Raw genomic sequence first — 22,073 nt, forward strand, 5'->3', positions numbered from 1 at the left:
CCCTCATGTTTGATGCTGCTGAAAAGCGACAGTGGATCCAGAAGGAATGGTTACACTTTAAAGCTACAATATGCAAATGGTTGCCTTGAGACGGTGCAGGAAAAGTGTGTTGTTAGTCCCATTCTCCTCCCCCTCAGTTGAGCAAGTTTACACCCATTCACTTATCACTCATTTTGATTAGCTGTCTACCTAGAAACACTATCTAGCTGGAGGCAGAGTTAACTGGCATCCAAACCCACAACAGGTGTTGAAGAGGCAATGAACACAGGCAATAAAACATGCAATGGTGTTCGCTCTTGTTTTCGAATGGCCCTTAACTGTCACACCTTCAGCTTTGCTGCTCCTTGATTTCTTTCCACCTAATTTGCTATGACTTCCCTGCTGAGGTCACTTGCCTCACCTTGATTACCGCTGAGAAGCCAATTTATTGCAACAAGAGATTCAAATATGCATGGCATATTCCCTAATTTGTGGTTTATATGACAGTGTTGACCTCTACAACAAATGACCCAAATAACGTTAATCACCTAAATTAAAAGATTAATTGCACTGCTACTGATAAATAGTTTGTGCTTAATTATTCATTCTTAAAGATTGGCCATAAACAGTACACAGGAACATTTTGTGATTGTGTATTGGTGAACTATTGCTATGTGCTCCTGGTTTCCTAGTTTATCAACTAATCAATGCAATTTTCCAATGCATGTCATCTTTACTTGTTTTCTACGTACCTTTAATATGCTCCCAAGAATATTCCATTTAAAGACCCCCTCCGATGAAAATCAAGTTTTGTCCATATGGTGGTTTTTATGTCATATCATATCACATCATATATCATGAGTGAAATAAGCAGTCAACGCCATGACTAACATATTTCCACCTTGGAACTGCAGTGAACTAATGACAGTCTCATACAAATGGATGCAGTCAGCCAGGGTTTCAGACAACATCACACACCTACGGAACCAATCCTGTCAATTTACGGGGACAAGGGCGAGCAGAATAAATCCGAAACCTTGTCAGAACAGCAAGAGTTTGCATTAGCACAGACACTAACACTGTGACAGCCATTGCCAATTAAAAAGTAACAAGCTATTTCAACAAATAAAAGATGCCAACTACGCTAACCGTTCAGATATGTCTGACTGAGGCTCAAATGTGTGACTGAGCCTCTCTGAGGTTTCCTCTAACGTGAATCATCTTGATATGCAGTGCTCTTTCACCGGTCACCAAAACCCATTTCCGTACAGAGAGCAAGACCTTGCATTAGCAAAACCGCGGACAATGTGTCAACCACTGTCACTGCTCTTTCACCTGTCAAAATAGTGCAAGCAGTGGCGGTGGGCCTAATCCAGAACTTCTCAGTGAGGAATTAAGCATAGATGTGCTTCCAGCTAGCCCCAGTTTCTCATTTTTTGTTTACTTTTTATTTGGGAAAACCATGTTACGGTAAATATTTATCATGGCTTTTTTTCATAGTATTTTTACATAGTTTAAAACATGTTTGATGAAGATTGATTGGTCATTGTTTACAATTCATAACAGCCGTCATCTGAAAATGTTCAAATTCTTAGTTTTTCAGGTAGCTGTTGTACACATTATGAAAAAATTTTATTAAATTGAGAAGAACTGATTTATGTTTGAGTTTGAGTTTTTCCCCCGTTTGAATAACATCATATTGTCTGTTTTGTCACTGGTTGCTATGAATTGCCTCAGTTTGAAGCCATCACTTTATTTTTTTGCTGGTGCTTTGTGACACAGGGACAGACAACATGTCTTAATTAAGATGATTTAATGCATCTGGACAACAGCTGGATTCTATTTTGAATCCACAAAACTGTATATTGTACCTGAGGTTATTTACACCCCTTCCTGTTTCCCCTCCCCTCTGTCCACATTGCCACATGTACACTCATACCTCCTTTATCTTTCTGTCTTTGTCTGTTTCTCTGCTCTGTTTGTAGGTGTCCTTGAAAAAACAGTGGAGGGGGAAGCTGCTGCTCTCATCAAGGCGAAGACCCTTTACAAGTCCTGTACTAATGAGAGTGAGTCAGCAGATTTCAGACCGACTATTTCTTTTTGTAACTTCTCTTGTTCTAAAGTGAACCTTTTGCTGTTATAAGTTGTGTGTGTCTCATTCAGTTTATTTTTTTGTCAAACTATTATAACTATATTAACATTTCTTATCAACCATCAGTTTAAAAAAAAGCATTAAAAGTGGAAATGAATAAATGTAATGTAAATGTAAAAGTAAGAATTGGTCATTCAGCTTTACAGCATTACGTTATGCAAATAAGTGCATTCTTCAAAAGCATTTTAGCTCGAAGTGTCATCAGTAAACTCCTGCAGGCTCAAATTTGCATAGATTAATTATGCTTGAGAAGTACAATATATAAATAATAATGAAAGGTTTCTTTTCTTTTTCGCTCATACTTTTCTGAATTTTAATTTGTAAGAAATAAACACACACATCCATTATTAAAAACACACTTGTGCTTGATTGTAACTACACTTCCTTTAAGGTTTAATTGAGCTCAGAGGAGGGACTCCTTTGCTCTTCATGCTGCCTGATGTGTTTGAGTGGCCCATAGCTGTGGACAACTGGGAAACCAACTATGGTAGAGTATTCTTTTCCACTGTCACGCACAGCAGATGTCATCCTCAGGCTTCTCTTTCTTTCTCACGTCTCCCTCCTTCTCTATTCTTCAGGTAAAACGTGGAAGTTGGAAGACGTCATCGCCAAGCTGAATGAGAAATATGGAACTCAGCTATTGGTTAACTTTTTCGTCGGCACCGATGACAGGGACTCCAACTCACACATCATTCATGTAGGTGTGCAACTGTAGCTAGAAATCCCTCATCTGTCCCTCTGGTTCATATACCTACATTCATACAAATAGTCATATGTCGTATTCATCCAACTTGAACATGACCACCCACCAATTTCTTCAAATCTGACCCCTTTGGCTTATATAAATAAATATGTATGTTTTCTTGTCTTTTCCAGTTTGACCAACAGACAAGCCTCGGCCTCTTGTCCAGAGATTACTACGCCTGCACTGGGCCCTACGCAGAGGTAGGATTAAAGTTCACACACACATACACATGCACACCTACTTGTAATTTAATTAAGGCTTTCAACCGATGCACGATGAAAACAGCTCCATGTGTTCGTTTGGACCAGTGCCACTGAGTATTTGTTTCATGTCCCCTGGAGTTCGTCCCGGGAAACACGATGCCCAACAAATGATGAGGGCATCAGCTTAAACATCAGCACCTGAACTTTATGTTAGTTTGTATGCTTACATGTGTTTGCGAGCGTATGTGTATAGGATAAATAAAAATGTTCTCTGAGGCAGTAAGTGATGATTAAAATCAATGAGGCAAGACAGAACAGATTTGGTTGTGTCTCAATACATACCAGATGTGTGTGATTGGAGCAGACATTCTCTGCTCTGGTTTTGCTTTACAGTTTACCATAGACCCTTGATTGAGATGCAGAAGGCAGCACTTAAAAGAGCTTGGGTTGAGGCGGGCTGAGTGTATGTGTGTGCATCTGTGTGTATGTGCAAGTTGTCACCTCTGGTTTTTGGTCACTGGCTAAATTCAAACCAGTGAGCCCCTTTCTTTCCTGTTAAAGTCAAGATGAGAATTTCATGAATGAATGTGTGTTCGGCAGGCGTGTCGGGCCTATGAGCAGTTCATGATCGACCTGGCTAAGCTGATCCGCACTGATCGGAGACTGGCCATCAATGAAACCCGCATCAGAGAGGAAGTGACACGAGTTATGGACCTGGAGAGGGACATCGCTAACGTAAGCGCGTATTCACATTTTGCATTTTCCCAGCAGAACCCTTAATAGCTTTTTCTATCTTAGAACTTCCTCTAGCCTCTAAAAATGCGCTCTTTTGTTCTTTGGAAAACTAATGGAAGGAGACCTTGTTTTCCAGCAGCACTGCATACCTTATCTTCTATCTCAGCTTCAAACAGCAGGAGGATTTTGTGAGCAAACCACTTTTGACAGTCTGACCTTCTACTCCTGCATTTGTAGCCCAAACCTCTCTCCTCTGTGTGTGTTTGTGGCTCCATTCTGGAGCAGCTGCTGTGTAAAACAAGCTGTTAACTAGCCTGATCCCTACACAACAACTTCTCTCAGACATCAACAGGTTTCCACAGTCTACGTTTGTCATTCTGTGCCGCTCGGTTCTGCTCACTGCCATGCTTCACTTCGCCTCCACTCAGCTGCTGGCTTTTACAAGGCAGTCACACTGTTCAAGCTCTGACATTTACAGACCTGAAGCCTCCTGGGACTCCAAATATGTTTTCTGCTGCTGGACCTGCACTGCATGTGTACGCATGTGTCAGGAGACAAGGAGGGTTGTTTTCTGACAGCATTCTTGATTTTCAACCTCTGTCTTTTTCTCTCCAAGGCTACTGATACTCCAGAGGACCGTAACAATCCAGTGTTGCTTTACAACAAGATGGAACTGGGTGATCTTAACGCCAACTTCACCCTTGAGGTTGAATCACAGGTAAAAATAAACTCTTTTTCTGTCAGAATTTGCTGTCCCTCTTTCACCTTTCTTCCTGTTCCTTATGTTTATTTCTCCTCTTTGTGCTTTCGGACTCATCCTGAAGGTATTTGACTGGAGTTACTTCACAGCAAAGATAATGGATACGGTCAACATCAGCGTTCCTGACACAGAGAAGGTCATAAACTACTCCCCCAACTATTACAGAAGACTCAACCTTATCTTGGCCAGATACACCAAGAGGTGTGTGTGTTTGTATGTGTCACTAGTTGTGCTTGTGTATGAAAGCCTGTTTGTATTGAGTGTGTGTTTGTGGGGGCAGAAGCGCACAGCGTGCAATGAAAACAGCACCTCACCCATTACTGATATCATGCAGCTTTGTGTGAATAAGACACTTTCTTTGAACATCATTCCTCTCCTCACAGGGATCTGCAGAACTACATGGTGTGGCGTTTTGCTATGAACATGGTGGTGGGCCTGAGCAGAGCTTACAGGGACACCAGGAAAGCCTTCCGCAAGGTACACCACCAGGACCCTGACACTGAACATGCTAGAGCCAACTGATATACTGAATTTTAGAGGTGGATAACAACATATCTTAACATAAGCACATGTAGGAACGTGTTTGATGCTAGTGGCTCCTGGAGCGAAATGCTAATGCCAGCATGACAACATGACTGCAAGCACAACACTAACATGTGTTTAGCCGGTATAATGTTCACCCTCCTAATGTAACACGTTATCATGTTGCTAATGAGCACTCAAACACAAAGTGCTGCTGAAGCAGATGGGAAGGTCATCAGGTGTGCAGGTATTTTCTCATGAACCAAAGTAGCAGGTGAAGTCAAACATTGACCTGATCATGGCACGAGATGAAAAGTTAAGGGATCACCTAAGTTATTAGAAGTAATTCTGGAGGGAACATGAATGTCTGTACATATGGTCTGTACCAGATTTCATGAAAATTTATCCAACTCAAAAACAAAAATATCAACTTCATTGTGACACAAAATTCATATTCTTCCTTACCATTTTCTAAGTCTTTCTAATCCTAGCCCTCTTCCTAATCTAGTCATTTCCCTTCTGCGCTATTGCTTATATTCCTTAGTGTAATGGTAATGTATAATGAAGGTGCAAATACAAAATTGCCATGAGACTCTTTAAACAATATGCTGAATTGTTTATCCTGCATCTCTAATTGATCTGTGCCTCATTACTTTCCCTGCAGGCTCTGTCGGGTACAACGTCAGAAGCAGCTGTGTGGCGACAGTGTGCACTTTACGTCAACAACAACATGGACAATGCTGTTGGACGACTGTACGTGCAGGAGGCTTTCTCCGAAAAGAGCAAAGAACTGGTCAGTAGAGGTCGGATTATACTTTATATTATTAGAATAGATTTAATCAGATTTAATCGAGGAATTCCGTCATTAGGCAGGATACATTCTGTGTGATAAATAATATATATGTTTACTTTTTATTGACAGTTGGAGCAGGTACTGAATCCTTCTGGGCACATGTTCTCAGTCTGTGTGAAAGTGTTGATGTATTCAGTTATTCATACATGCAGTTTGATAACATGTGTTACAGGCATATCCCACTGGGTGTATTTTTGTCTCTTACTCACCTATGTTTTTGTCACCTTTGTGTCTCCACCACAGCACTGTATTTATTTTTTGCTTGCACCCATTGAAAGCAGCTGAACAAGGTGTCCTTGTTATCATGCCCACACCACCTACATTGTAAATCTCATCTCTGCGTGCGTGTGTATGTATGTGCGCGCCTTGGCACATGCCTGTCTGTATGTGTGAGTCAGACTGTGTGTGTGTGAGACAGCGTACATCTGTCATACTGCTGAGTGTCTCACACACTTTAAATCTCTGTCATTTTTTGCAACTTTGCCTACTCCAGCATGTGATCTCACATCACACGCTGTGTAAACATGTCTGTGTGTGTGTTTGTGTATGTGTAAATTGACACACAACTCCTTTGAGCATGCAAGTACACATCAACATGCCTTTACCCAAATACATGGCCATACGTTTATGTAAATGTGCTGAGTTGACTGGCATCTTGCATATATGCTGCACCCCTCACGTACCAACCTTCTTTCAGCCACAAAGATATATTTCAGATATGGTTATTAGTGAACTGTAACTAAGTGTATTAAGAGAAGTATTGTACTTGAGTATACCTTACTACTATTGTTATGTTATGTTACTTTATACAAAAAGACAAAAAAGATTGTGCCCTTTTTCCACCACTACATTTATTTGAAAACTATAAGAACCAGTTATTTTGCTGGCAAACATGTCACATACATACAGTGATATATGATTAATTTATAAAATATGGCATCTTGTTTGGATTAAACTACCCAACAGTAAATACATGAGTTAAAACTAGCTCCACCTTGACCAGCTACAACAACAAAAGGCTTCTTACACATTGGCAGACTGGCAATAATGATCAAAAAATGTAAAATATAATAAAGAAATTCAAACATGGGCCATATTTTGTTCATGATGAGTTACACAAAATCTATATCTATATTTCAATGATAATAACTCTAGTTTCTCTGAAGGATTTCAGAGGACTTGAGGTAATGGTGCTGGGTACGTTTTTTAACCATTAGATACGCTACAAATGAACGGTTAAACAAAGACCAAAAAATTCTATAATCCAGTGATTTAAAATGGATGTGACTTTGTTTATTATGTAGAGACTGAGTAAATTAGATCAAATTGAATAGCAGTGGATTAGTGTCCACAATGGGGATTCATTATATTTCTAAAGCATACTGTTATGAAACATACTATTAAGTGGGCTTACCGTTGCATATAAACCCTGCATTTAACCCATGTAATAGGATTTTACATGCAAAAAGACCAGCATGCATGCAACCGCAAACATTTATGCATGCACACAATAAAAACTTACACACACACACACACACACACACACACACACACACACACACACACACACACACACACACACACACACACACACACACATACATACACTGTATGCTAAAAGGTTGTCAGAAAAACCTTGTCAGTGTGGTCCCTGCCGGTTTGTGGTGAACCACAGCGTGTTGTTCGAGTGGTCATGCAGTGTGTTAGTGAGGGGTCTGCTGATGTAATGAGACACTGGAATGCCTCTGTCAGTTCACTGTGGTCTCAGAGCACAACTTTGGTAAGAGGGATCTGGGAGGTTGACCTGCACTGTCATTATCATTTTTTAATTTTTGTCCCCTTCTTATTTTGCTTTCATTCCTTTATTGGTTCATGAACTTTTTTGGTGGATTATTCCAATCATGTTTTTCTTTTTGCTTGTGGACAAAAAAAAAAAACAAAACAAAACAAAAAAAAAAAACTTGGCTTTTCATTGTCCATAGACCATGGTACAGAATTATGCCGTCTCTAGTGGCGTCAGTCAGTCTGTCTCTGTGTGCAGGCGCATTCTTGTAAGTACTGTAACTCGAGAGCAATACATTATAGAAACACTAAACTTACACCGCAGGTTCCCACAGAAAACGGAGCTTTTGATGTGGATTTTGCAGCACCTTGCTGTGTGGATTTGCATATAAAAAGAAAATCTCATCATCATGAGACTACTACAGCTCTGCCAGTGTGTTATGTGAATACAAGTATGCTGACATGGAAGTGTTCGTTCACTTGCACCCATTTACTTGCTTAATAAGAATAGCATAACTTGTTTGTCTAATATATGGTTAAACATTGTGATCAATAACCTGTTCTATAACTTAGAATGATAAGGCTCAGGATTATTTTTCTAACAGAAAATAGAGCCCAAAAATGCTGGATGCATTTATAAGAAAATTTAAATTTTTAAAATATGTGAATCAGTCACAATATCAATAATGTATCTACAGTTTTGCAACCAGCCAGACAGCAGACATCCACTGTAGAGAATTTTAATACAACAAGATGAGCCTTTCATAAATAAGTAGGAATAAGTTTTTCTCACTCCACTCTGAGTTGTCATTGTTAATCACTAAATGTGGTGTATTTCTGGTTGTCTTTACCACATTCTTTTGATATAAAGCATAAAAATAGTTGATATTACTCATAATCATAGTCATATTAATCAAACATATTATTAGTCTACTGGTAATATTTCCCAAGCTCATCAGACTCCTACGCAGAGGGATTGCAAACCTGAGTGCTTCTACATTGATATGTGACTATGTAATGATGAGGCCTAATCCGGGGAAGTGTATTTTTATGACTTTGTTGCACAATGTGTTGCAAGATTGTTCTGTGTGCCTCTCGCTGGATCCTCTCTGCAGACCTTATGAAAAAACAACTCCCACACAATGGATGATTTGCACTGACTGACAGTTTTTTTTCATGATACACATTTGATTTTTATATATCAGTGACATATTTTTGGGATATATTGTTGTCTCATTCTCTCTTTGTGTGTCCTTGTGTGTGCACCAGATGGAAGAGATGATCAAAGATATTCGGGAAGTGTTCATTAGTAACCTTGATGACCTGACCTGGATGGATGCAGAGACCAAGAAAGCAGCTGAGGAAAAGGTATTGGTTATAATTAACTGTCTGTTGTATTATATGCTGCTCTTTAGAATATGTGATGACTAAGGTGTTTGTTTGTCAAATTTTCTTTTCTACTTTCTGTAGGCCAGAGCTATTCGGGAACGGATCGGCTACTCTGACAACATCATGGATGACGAATACCTTAACAATGAATACAAATATGTGAGTGTCAGAAAAGATGCGGTTGTGAATTTCTTTTCCTTCTTTCTCTGAAATAATGTAACAGAATAGAGTGTGGATTCATTGTAGCTGCATATCAGTTCAGTGAAAACATCAGTACATTCTTGGCTTTTATGAGTTTTGCAGGAGAATATATGACCGGGTGTTGATAGCTCTAATCACAGCTAATCCTCTTGCCTCTCTGGCTGTGTGTTGGTGTTAGCTGAGCTACAATGCAGAGGAGTACTTTGAAAACATCCTACAGAACCTGGAGTATGTGCAGAAGAAACGCCTGCGGAAACTCAGAGTCAAAGTCAACAAAGAGGAGTAAGATTCCCCCGTGGGGGCAGAATTAAATCAATGCTCAGCATACAGGCTTTTTCCAGATGTGTAGCAATTTAAAGTTACATTGTGAAGTATTTAAATCGCTGATAATAAATGTCTCATTCACTTATGGTAATAGTGATGTGACACACATTCATGCATTTAGCACAGTACATTCACTTTCTCCCACACAAACTCCTACTCACATATAGAGTTCAGGCTTTCACTAAGCACAGCAGGAATGCTAACATTAGCCTGGTTATTATTAACCACAAGTTAAATTTAATATCTTTCATCAAATTTGAATTGTGCCACACTATATATCTCCTCACCGTGCCATTTTTTAATTCTCCAGGTGGGTAACAGGAGCTGCTGTTGTCAACGCTTTCTACTCATCTAGCAAAAACCAAATAGGTATTTACACATGTGCATGTGCAAATACATTAATTTGCAAACAAACAGTAAATGTATGAATGATTCAACATTCTACATTTTGTAACGACAAACCACTTTAGTTCTTTTTTTTGTTTTTCCCTGCCGTCAGTGTTCCCTGCAGGTATCCTCCAGCCGCCTTTCTTCAGCAAAGGCCAGGCTAAGTCTCTCAACTATGGTGGCATCGGCATGGTAATCGGTCACGAGATCACACATGGCTTTGATGACAATGGTATGACTTTCCGCACGGTTGCTCTCATTTCCTCCCAGAGGCAGTTTTGCCAGATTACTTTGGTCTTTGGTTAGAAATATTTCCCTTTCTGTAACTGGTACCACTTCAGAAAAAAATGATTTTAAAATGCCATTTCTGTGTGCTGTGCTCAGATCATTTTTCACTGCGCTCCTTTTCATTGGGTTATATGAAGTTATTATGGTCAATTTGAAAGATGTCAGGATTCTTTTATACTGATAACCTCATCTGCAAGCCACCCAGAACTACAATGGCAATGAATTAAATGGAATGGAAACACGGAATTGACATCACATGCAGCATTTCAGTGCTGTCTCAGATAATAAGATAATGGGGGTTTGGGCATGGAGATGCATCACAATTTTTTTCTTGTTAATCAAATCCGACCAGCTGAAGCTCCATGAATCTGGCCTCTTTTTTTAGGCCGTAACTACGATAAGGATGGTGACCTGAAGGACTGGTGGACACCAGACTCAACTCAGAGGTTCCTGGAGCTGTCAAAGTGCATTGTCGATCAGTATGGCAACTTCTCTTGGGACCTAGCCAATGGACTTAATGTATGTCCTGGTAGACAGTCACAATCTCTCTCCTTCTCTCCTTTTTTTTTATTGAATTTACACCAGCATTTTCTCAAATATTTTCCTAAACCTTGCTTTTTGTCTCATTTATTTTTCTTTTTTTTCATTTATGAACTTTCCTGTTGACTATCTATTTCCCATTTTTCTATGTTTCCCCTAGTTTTGCAGCCTCATTGCTTCTCTGCTTCAGGTGTCTTTAATATTTTGTGTTGACATATCTATTCCACTCCCCGTCTTTGTCTCTCCTTCTCTGTCCTATTGCTTTGAACAATGCTTCTTTTATCCCATGAGAAAATTATTTCCTGTATCTGAAGAGTGATATTTGTGATTTGTTGAAATACATAGGACAAATTACAGCCCCCCTCTGTCCTTTTTTCCCAGCCAATCTTTGTGTTCTCTCTTCTTATATCCCCTCTCTAGTTAAATGGTAATAACACCCTCGGGGAAAACATTGCTGACAATGGAGGGATACGGCAAGCATATCAGGTAATGAGTCTCAATTCAAAGGAGGAAACTGGGTTTAAGAGTGTGGCTTTACAGCTGAGAGGGGAGGGGATTTGGTTGTGGTTTGTTATTGTGGTCTGCTTACGAACATTAATAGACATGTCATTTTGCCAGGTCACTGACTGGCTCATTAACTTTTGTAAACACAACAGTGAAGGACATGATGTTGCCACTGATTTCATCAGGGGTGAACAGCGAAAGGGATCCACACATCGCAATACAAGATAACAAATGTTATTATTTTAGATCAACCATTATTTCTTTTAAAATGTATTTTCGTTTTCAATTTTGTTGCCCTTTTGAGGCCAAGCAGAGATTTGATTTCCTTCTCAAACATGCAACATGCTGTAACAGAACAGGAAATGTGACATTGTATTTTTTTCTCCACATAAACACAGAGTGACATGAATTAGCATTTAGATGGTAATTTGGATGCTGAAAATATAGCTTATATAAGTTGCTGCAGCACCTTTCAATTTGTTGCAATAAATTCAGAGTTGACCAGACTATTTCCAAAACATCACGGATGTACTTTTAGAAAACACTTGCTAAGGCTGTGTAAAAGTTTGTGTTCGGACCCAAAAGCAGAGTCAGACTAAGGTCGGGTAATATAAGTGGTTTTATTGCCAAAAGAGTTACTCTGGGGAAGCTGATGGCTGGAGAGGGCTGATGGCTGACTGAGGAGGGTTGAAGCAGGGAATGGTGGAGACCGGCTGAGTATGAAAGCAAGGTTGAAGGCAGAGAGATTGGTAGTGGTGGCGGTGAAGGCAGACGCTGGCTGGCGCTGGGATTCTGGACACAGAGGAGAAAGACGTTAAACACAGGCAGGGAAAGGAACAACTACAAAAATATTTCTCAGAGAGCAAGTCTACCGCTAAGTGGAAGAAACAATCTGGCAATGAGTGGAGCATGGCCAGGATTCTTGAACAGGTTGCTTGATGAGTTGATGGGTAGCAGGTGAGGAATGATACCAGGTGCTGGGAGAGAGCAGCCACGCCCACAACAGACAAGAGGGAAAACAAAGAAACACAAGAGAAAAGAACTCAAGATGAGACAAAAGTCTAGAGCTGTGGCAGAGCGGTAACACACGTGAATCACATGGCCAGACAAACAGCCCAACACATAATACACATAATAATTTCAACTCAGTCAGATACTGTATAAGGGGTTTACAGGCAGTGCCCCAGAAATGAGTCACTTTGATGAAGACAATGGAATAACAAGCACCGAAACAAGAGTCAGTTTATTTAAAAATTAACATGCTTGGGGTTTTGCTTGTCTCCCAAATTTACCAGTATTAGTATAAAACAGGTCATATCGAGGCATTACAGATATTTTTTTCCAGTGAGATAAAATGATAACATTTGTCTTGTCATTACTGTAGGCCTACAAGAACTACGTGAAGGAGCATGGAGAGGAGCCACCTCTGCCTGGCATCGACCTCTCCCATGATCAACTGTTCTTCCTAAACTTCGCTCAGGTAGAGGATGGATGGATGGATAGATGGATGGATGGATGGATGGATGGATGGATGGATGAATGGATAATTGGAAATTACAAGATTTGGTGATATTATAAGCAACATTTTTGGCCCATGTGGTACATCCTAATATCTGTCTTTTCAATTCTTCTCATTAATCTTTGCTCAGGTGGTGCATAGATGGATGAATGGATGGAAGACTAGATGGTTGGGTTGAGTGATAAATGGATAGATAGATGGATGGATGGATGATTGGATGGATGAATGGATGATTGGATGGATAGATGGATGGATGGATGGATAAACTGGAAAAAGTACAGGATATTGGAAGAAATCATAATCACTGTCTTTTCAGGTGTGGTGTGGAACACACAGACCAGAGCAAGCTGTTAATTCCATTAAAGTAGATGTACACAGTCCAGGGAAATTCAGGTAAATTCAAACCAACAGTATTTCCTAAAAAAACCTTGATAAAATGGCATGTTATGTAAATTTCAATGTCAAGTAACCCCCTTATACAGGAAGTTTAACATCAACCAACAATCTCCTCTGTATTTGTCACAGGGTACTGGGCTCCCTTCAGAATTTCCCAGAATTTGCCAAAGCATTCAGCTGCAACAAGAGCAGCTACATGGTTCCTGACAACATCTGCCGTGTGTGGTGATCCACAGACCTCTAGGATGGGGACTGTTCTCATGTGGGTCATCCCTGTCCCCCCTACAGTACCTCTCCCCTCTAACTGCTGGAGCACTCGTGGGTGGCTACAAGGAAGTGACAGCTCCCCTTGGCTCCTTACTGGATGGACCAGGGCTGGTGGACTGACACTGCAGTATGCACTTCCTCCGAGGACAGCAGCGGACTGTACCCTCACGGACAGACGGAGAACTGTCTCTCTCCAACTCTTATACTGTAGTTCATTCAATCAGCCTGATTACTCTGCTACTCACTGGATACAATCACTCTTTGTGTTTTTATTTTTCTCTCCATTTTAATCTTGTTTTACTCGTCATTTGTGAGTCTACCAATGTGTATGTGAGTGTGTTTCAGTCAAAATGCTATACAAGTAGTTGGCAAGAGAGGGGCAGACAGACAAATACGCTTAAACCCACTGGCACATGACTACACCACTCACCCACTCATACTCACACACATGTAACAGGGCTGAACCACTGTACTGTATGTGGGACTGAGCTGTATTCCTCTCATAAAACCTCAGCTGGTTTCAGCCTTCATCTACACGCTGATACACTCTCCAATGTACTCGTATTGTACTCTTTGTTAATACATAGAACTAGATTAGGTAAATTATTACAGAAAATCAGAATTTATTTTGTCGAATAGACCAGTAAGTAGTTAATCGTGATCACATATTATACAATAATGCTCTGTATTTAATGTTCATGACTTAACTGCAGTTGACAGGCGGCTGCTGTTCATTAGCAGTATGTCAAATAAACCAAAATGAAGTTTTTGCCTTTAAGATGACAGTTGGTCATGAATCATTGAGCTGACAATCGACAGACACCAGATCCTTTTTTCTACGTTCACTGAGCCTCCTGTGTGTTTCTATGTGGATGTATGTCTCTTTGTGTTTTCCAATCTTTGTAAGTCATTATGGTTGCTGCCTATTGCTTGTCAAGCAAATTGGTATGCCTTACATGATCTGTTGTGCTACTGTTTGAGACTGTGTCTATATATTCACGGGAAAACATGTAATATATCATTAAAGGAATAGTTTGTCTTTTTCATAAATATGCTTATTTGCTTTCTTGCCAAGAGTTAGATGAGGAGACCCACACTCTCTACAGACAGCGGCCAGTTACCTCAGCTTAGCTTAAAGACAAGGGAACAGCTAACCTGGCTGTGTCCAAAGGAGAAAAAGAAATTGCCTAACAGCACCTCTAATTCACAAATTCAATATTTATGTCCTGTTTGTTAATTCAGTGAAAAACCAAAGTGCAAAAACAGTCATGGAGACTCTGCTGGGTGTCTGGCAACCTTACAGTGGCAAAGACTCCAGGACTCGAAGTCTCCACACCTAAATCTTTCTATGGAAACATAACGTGTTAATTCATGAGCTTTAAATGCGCTGTTTTTTTTTTTTTTTTACATTACGACAGAGCCAGGCTAACTGTTTCCTCTGTTTTTCAGTCTTTATGCTAAGCTAAGATAGTCGTCTCCTGGCTGTAGCTTTATATTTAATGAATATGAGAGTGGTGATCTCAACAAACTGTCTGCAAGTAGGTGAATAAGCCTATTTTACAAAATGTTAAACTATGCGTTTAAGAAAGGCATAGTGATGTCACAGTTTGATCTTGGTTTGGCCACATGAAGTCTGCCGTTTTACTCATCGTTTTGTTTAATGATTCTTTTACATAAAAAGAAGTCAGTTGACACATGACAAGATAATTAAGGTTTCAAAGGGATGTTTATCTCAGCCATTTGAAACTGCGGGCTACAGGAGTCTTTGCTGGAGCCTAATGAACTTTTCAAAAGTGCATGCATTTTTACTGAATGCAGAAGGTCGTATGAAATCAGTTGATTCTAATTCACCATTTTGTATGGCTTTATTTTCTATGTTAAACTGTATCCGAGGCTGTGATATGAAGTTATTAATTGTGGAAAAATTTGCCTTTGCCTTTTTATATAGAAATTAGTGCAATGAATGATGTGCCATGATCATGTAAGCCACTTCTTCAGACTATATACAACACTCTCCATGTTCAGCTTTTATACATTGTTGTTTTGTTCTCATCGTTGTTTGTGCAAGCTTTGTGTCTCTCAGTCACTGTCTCTCACTCCGTCAGGCTTTCTTTCTTTCTGCCTCTCTCTCACACACTCCACCTGTAGAAAGACAGATATACCTCAGTTGCCTGTATTTAGATACTTTATAATAATGACTGATAATCATCTTGAGGAGCATTTTTTTTTCTTTCAAAATAAATCTTTAAATAACACACTGAGTCTGCGGGCGACTTGTCCTACAAAGTTTGTGTGTGTATTTATGTGCATGTGCTTTTTTAGCACGAGGCTTCAATATATATACACATACTCTTAAATCTGATGAAATGTTACATTAAGTGTAGTTTGTTGAGTGTTGGCAGGCAGGTGTGTGTGTGTGTGTGTGTGTGTGTGTGTGTGTGTGTGTGTGTGTGTGTGTGATTTCTACATAAAAGAAGAAGAAACTCAGCAGCATTTTAATTTTGCCATTTAATTTTAGAATGCAGTCTGTGATGGATGAAATATAGAGAGATGTTCCTACATTCTGTTTCACTCATAAAGTATTGTTGACTTGTGGGGAGTATTAGGAATATGGGGGGTTTCATTTTGTAATTTCCATAGAGAGGTGAAAAAAGTTAATTCAAATGCAGCAGTAGCCTGAACTCTATACCCGCTAATTGGACCTGTAAGCATTGGGGGAGTAGGGGCTAATGTCTGAAGTTAGTTAACAGCTCGATGCAAATAAATGAATGTGCAATATCTTTATGGCTGCTCCCAAGCTACCGACTGGTAAATATACCCCATGCTGCAATGAACCAGCAAACATATTTCCTGGCAGGGGGATGGCTGGCTCCCAGGCTGAAACTGGAGATGCAAACAGTCGGGGGTGAACAGGGAATAAGAAAAACTCTTAAAAAAGAAGGTTAAACTATAAAGAGACGTTCCTACATTCAGTTTCACTCATAGAGTGTTTTTGACTTGAGGGGAACATTAGGAATATGGGGGGTTTGGAGGTAAAAGAGAGAGCCAAAGAGAATTATAACATACAGGATGTACAATACAGAGGTGCCAGGTCTGAGCAGCAAAAATGTGGCCAAACTTTGAAACCAAGTGTCAAAAATATCTTGAGGAATGGGGGAGCATAGCAGGGGCCGGAGCCAACACACACTTGTGCAAATACACAAAAGTAAAGTTGGGACGTTCATGACCTTTATTCCATTTATTTCTTTACTTTTAAGAGATGTTACCACAATACTCAAACTTCTACCTATTAGTGGTTTATGCCGCATTGTTTCAATAAACAATTCTTTTGTGAATATTCTGCTCTGATTGGTGGAGCTGACCAACGGCATTTGCTCCACATTCCACAAAATGTCACCAATGAGTCAAATAGCTTGGCTTTAAAAATCAATGAGAGACTGCATTTCTGCATTTCCAAATTTTCATTTGGTAATTCTACTTCTACTATTTAATTTGCACTAAAAGTATGTGATTGTGTGTCAACACATTTCCACCTATTGTTCAGGGTTACTGTTTTCAGCTGACTTTAGTGGCAATTGCTTATTTACTGCCTGGCTTCCCCTTTTGCTGTCACTGGCTGGTAGCACTTTGGCATGTAAGGTTCACACCACCCACTTTCCTCGTGCTCTCACCCTCCCTGTCATTAGCAGTTATGCTATCTAACATCACAGCTAACATTACAACACCTCAGCATGTTCCTGGGAGGCTGAAGTGTTCTGCACTGTGAACACTATAGCGTGCTGATGTTTTATGCTGACGTAACACCAAGCATGTTTATAACTTTTAAACTTAATAAGATTGAGAAAAGTGACTTGAATGAAAATATATCTGCCAGTAGAAAAAACACAATTAACACCTCTGCACATTAAACCTTTTATCTTGAAGACCATCTTTAGAAAGTCACCCAGGCTAAACTGTCTTTTGTCTTTGCTCTCAATACAAACTTTTGCTCCCCTCTGTTGCCCTCCAGTCATAAAAGGCTCAATTTTCCTTCATGTGCCCTTTGGGCGACCCTTACAGTGGGTCCAGTGGTATGTCTGTGTGTGTGTTTGTGCGTGTGTGTGTGTGTGTGTGTGTGTGGGGGGGGGGGTCTGAGGGGGCATGCAGCCTCAGGAATGCCTGTCAGTGTGTGTGTGTGGCAGTGCTTAGGGCAGTGTGCGGTGTCTGAGGTTTGTGAAAATGTGCACACACACACACACACACACACACACACACACACACACATAGCATGCACACCTTAGGGAACACGAACATTTGTATGCACACATGTATACATGCAAATTATGCATTAGGATCATGAGTGATAAAGAGTTTCAGGTTATCAGAGTGGGCACTGTGCTGTTGCACACATGATTTGAGAAGGAGCTCTTATTGTAAAGTGCACTCTCACTGTGCTCTCCTTGTTGAAGGCTACTGACAACCACCCGTTCTGATTTTAAAGAGGCTGAATTTTGTACAAAAAGTTTTAATTGCCACAGCTTTAATACCAATACTCTTTCAGGCATGGCTATAAAAGAAAAAAGAGTTATTCTGTCCTTTGACCTTCTGGAGGTCTCACTGTTATTGGTGCTCTTGATTTAATACATGAGAGAAGTGACTTCTTCCATTTAAACACATATTGCTTATATTGAATGAGCGCACAGGCAACAAAATAAAACAGTGCACTTTAACATGTCTTTTTTTGAGACGTGTCAAGGCTTTATGTATATGACAGAAATTACATGCTGCACAACCAATGCTGTACACTCACAAGCAAAACAGTGAGCCTACAGCTATTAAAGAAATAAACATTACAGTCATGTCTAATGATGAATGAATGGCCAACTGATCACTTGACCTAGAAACTGCAAATTTAACTCGATCAATCTGAAAATACACACTTTATATGTCCTGTTTGAGCCTTCACAATGGTTTATTTATTCACTCATTAATGCAAAACAGCGACATCCTGTGGTTGTTCAACATAACCATGCTGTTTGGCTGAGCCTGTGATGATTAACCTAAAACTAGACAAAAGTTTACTTACATCAAAAATATAAGATTTGATTTCTTTTAAGGAGTATAGATTATTTTATTTCTTCAAATAGCAAAAATAAACCTCCTGTTGATTTCTGCATCAGATTTTATTTGCTCAAATGCATGTTAAGACACAGGTTCTGGTACCGACAGCCAACTTGCACTATTCATATCATTTAGCAATCTGCAAAAAGTCTCCTCACGTCTTAACCCGGCTACAACCGTTCACTTACCCTTTGGTTTTTCTATTTAATCATGCAGGGGTTCTGCATATTTCAGCCTCTTTCCCCCACAAAAAGGGACATTAATCTTTCAAGTGCCAACAATTACAGCCATAATCCAAGAATTTGAGAACTAGTTTCAAGCCAGAAAATAGTTTTAATGAATCAAAACAACATTTATCTGGAAAACCCGGTCTTGATGACAGCCGTCTTACAGGGATGGCTGTCATTAAAGTAACAATTGATCCTCTTTTAGCAGCAGACAGATGAAAGATCAGTTTCATTACTTTTACATCTCAGCGCAGTCCGTGACACTGTAGACCATGCGATTCTAATTAACTGCTTCAAGTTCAAGACTGGCATGAAGGTCGCAGCACTTAATTGGTTCAGCTGATATAACACATTTTCTGTCACGATGGGAAATGTCACTTCTTTTTTGACATGCAGTACTCTGTGGGGCCTCTCTTTGTTATCGGCTTCCTTTTACTTTTGCTTGCATTTGGATGGTCTCATTGGGACAAATAATCCAGTAGTAAAGCGCAGTAGCTCAGTAGTTTCTTGCATCATGATACCCATTTACACTCAAATGGCAAGTATATCATAGAGGTATAAACTGTCAGAAGTTTGGTAGAATTCAGCTTTTTAAAGACAGCCATGCAATGTTTTTTCTCAAGATCAATCATCTGAAGAAAGTTACTTGTACTTTAATCTCTACAAGTCTGGACTGCTTTTAACGCTCACGTCAACTTGATGCTTTCACATCTTTAGCTTGTTCAAAATGTAGCAGCTCTGTACTTACACAAGATCACCTTGCTCCAATTGGCTTTCAGTATCTGAATTTATTTTAAGGTTTTATTGATTTCTTTTAAAGCACAGCTGGACCTGGCCTAAAGCTGTTATAAAAAACTTGCGGATTCCCTATGAGTCAGTGAACAGCATCAGATTCACATGCAAGGCCCTTTTTGTGGTCCCAAAAAAACTGTTTAAAACCAAATGAGATCTGGCTATAGCCTCAACACCCCTGGGCTTTGAAACAACCTGCCTTAGGCCAGGTTGTTCCTGGGCTATGCCTAAAAACACCACTACTGGTACTGCTAATCATGTTACTGCTATTATATTGCTACAACTATTAAAAATTATTTTAAAAAAAATTATTTTTTATAGCAAGCATTCAATTAAATATTCCCTATTAAAACTTTTTAACAAGCTGTAACTGTGCACAGATTAAATTTACTATTACATCTACAATTTACTTTGTTGTTGTTCAGCATGGTTGAGACATTTTGTGACACACATTAGTCTCATTTTAGGATGGAACATCTGTCAATTTTTGGACCTAATCACACATTTTCCATATTTTCACCAAATAAACATGTAATCTAAATAGTAGACACACAGCGTTAATGTATCACACCTGGCAGACTGCTTTACACAGCACCATGTGGTGTACCTGCATAATGATCCATTTGAGGACAGAAATGCCAAACTGAATCTGGCTGTGCGAGTTGGAAGGGGTGTGTCTCTCTTGATGAGTGGCGGTGTTCTGCTGTTATCGAAGTAAACAGATGTGGCATGCTAAAAGCATAAACACATAATCATAGTACTAGTTGCAAACAAGATGATGCTACTGAACTGCTATGAAGTTGTGTATGTGTTTAATACACGCTTGTGCTGTATGTGCATGTGTATGAGTGATGGTGTGTTATGTCGTTTTCCTGCATGAACATGTGTGTGCAAGTGTTTATGCATCTGGCGTGTGTTTCTGCTAACCCTAACGCATTGCTGTGGTACAGAAAGTTTCCATCACTAGCTCATTACCCTGTCGGACAGATGTTTACATCTGGCGCACATGTTCAACATGACACCAAGTCTATAGGCTTATTTAGCCTGTGCGGGCCTACAAGGCTCACACCTTGTGCTTACTGGAAAGTGGATGTGGCACGACCTGCAGTAACAACCAGACAATCTAATTCCCTGTTATTAAACGCAGACTTCAAAATGCTCTTTAGCTGACAGCGCTACTATTACAGATTTGGGGGCTCAGTTGTAATGGCAGCTTATGAGCTAACATGTCGGGCAAACAGGAGTTGTTTGATAGCTTCTAGCTGAAATCCAAATACTGGATGAAATATTTGAGGTTGTGCTTAATTCAGCTTTCATATTGAGTTCAGTAGTGTGCCAAAAGTTAACCAGGTCATCAAATGCTTACGTTTGATAAAACAAATTAGCAAAACATTCCCCAAGGCCATCTCTGCACATTACAATTAAAAGTGTTCAAGATAGTGCAGCTCCCGAGCCAATTTTCTTTCCATTGTTTTTCTGTTCACATCCTATGAGAGTGTGGGACTACTCAAAATAAAAAAAAAAGACAGGCTTGTGGTAGCCATGGCAACGACATTGCCAGTCCTAGCACCCAATATTTTTGATGCCCAGCTGTGTGACATGAATTCACAGAGGACACAGATGTGCAAACACATACACACAAAAAGCTGGGTGTATTTGATTGTAGAGTTTATTGTTTTCAATATGTAGAGACAATCCACCACAGAAATATGTTTATTCGATTCATTTATAACAGAACACACGATAAGCCTACTCGTGTCAAAGCAAATTTTACCTCTAGACCGTGGCAGAGTTCAGCTGAAATCTGTCGCTCTCCTTTATTCCTGCATTTCCACACGTCTGCCAAAATAGCTACTGTATTTATCCAATAGAAAAATAATATCAAAATATAGAGATGATCTTCTCTTCCCTTCATTCCTTTCATTTCTGTGATGAATTCAGTTTCTTCCTTGCACACCTCTTTTCTGTCAAAGAAAAAATAAAAATCTATTTGCAGAACAAACACACAGGCAGCCTGCCAGGTAAATTTTGAAAGATGAACAGATGAACAGTATTTAGTGGCTTTTTCTTTTCTTTGTTTTTTTTTTTTTTTTTTACATGCTTACGGTTCACTGACTAAATGAAGGATGCAAATTAAAGTGGAATGCACATACATGCACCTCTATGAAATTAAAGTGGTCTGACATTGGAGGTACTCTGCCCCCCCACCTTGTTTAGATTAAAAGCAGATCATGAAAAGTATTATAATTCATTCTGAGGGATACATGAATGTATATACCAAGTTTCATGACAATCCATCCAAAACTTCACTCAAAACCACAAATATCCACCTCGTTGTGGTGCTAGAGGGAAAGTCAGGGGATCCTGAATTCATACTCTAACAAACATAAATCTCTACACAAAGTTCC

At 39.6% G+C, this 22,073-nt stretch overlaps 1 protein-coding gene across 1 annotated transcript in view; it reads left to right on the plus strand.

Moving 5' to 3' along the window:
• Positions 1–15,807, plus strand: part of LOC130167180 (neprilysin-like) — a 31,515-nt gene extending 15,708 nt beyond the window's left edge. Inside the window, exons 5-23 of the mRNA XM_056373134.1 lie at positions 1,965–2,045; positions 2,523–2,618; positions 2,710–2,828; positions 3,008–3,076; positions 3,680–3,814; positions 4,431–4,532; positions 4,639–4,775; positions 4,958–5,051; positions 5,761–5,889; positions 9,001–9,099; positions 9,202–9,279; positions 9,500–9,603; positions 9,956–10,014; positions 10,145–10,264; positions 10,706–10,839; positions 11,281–11,346; positions 12,749–12,844; positions 13,200–13,276; positions 13,409–15,807. Coding sequence (XP_056229109.1) covers positions 1,965–2,045; positions 2,523–2,618; positions 2,710–2,828; positions 3,008–3,076; positions 3,680–3,814; positions 4,431–4,532; positions 4,639–4,775; positions 4,958–5,051; positions 5,761–5,889; positions 9,001–9,099; positions 9,202–9,279; positions 9,500–9,603; positions 9,956–10,014; positions 10,145–10,264; positions 10,706–10,839; positions 11,281–11,346; positions 12,749–12,844; positions 13,200–13,276; positions 13,409–13,508 — 1,895 coding nt within the window. The 3' untranslated portion in view covers positions 13,509–15,807. The remainder of the gene's footprint in view (positions 1–1,964; positions 2,046–2,522; positions 2,619–2,709; positions 2,829–3,007; positions 3,077–3,679; positions 3,815–4,430; positions 4,533–4,638; positions 4,776–4,957; positions 5,052–5,760; positions 5,890–9,000; positions 9,100–9,201; positions 9,280–9,499; positions 9,604–9,955; positions 10,015–10,144; positions 10,265–10,705; positions 10,840–11,280; positions 11,347–12,748; positions 12,845–13,199; positions 13,277–13,408) is intronic.
• The last annotated feature ends 6,266 nt before the right edge of the window (positions 15,808–22,073 follow it).

The sequence above is a fragment of the Seriola aureovittata genome, chromosome 4, assembly GCF_021018895.1.
Source record: "Seriola aureovittata isolate HTS-2021-v1 ecotype China chromosome 4, ASM2101889v1, whole genome shotgun sequence".
Lineage (NCBI taxonomy): Eukaryota > Metazoa > Chordata > Actinopteri > Carangiformes > Carangidae > Seriola > Seriola aureovittata.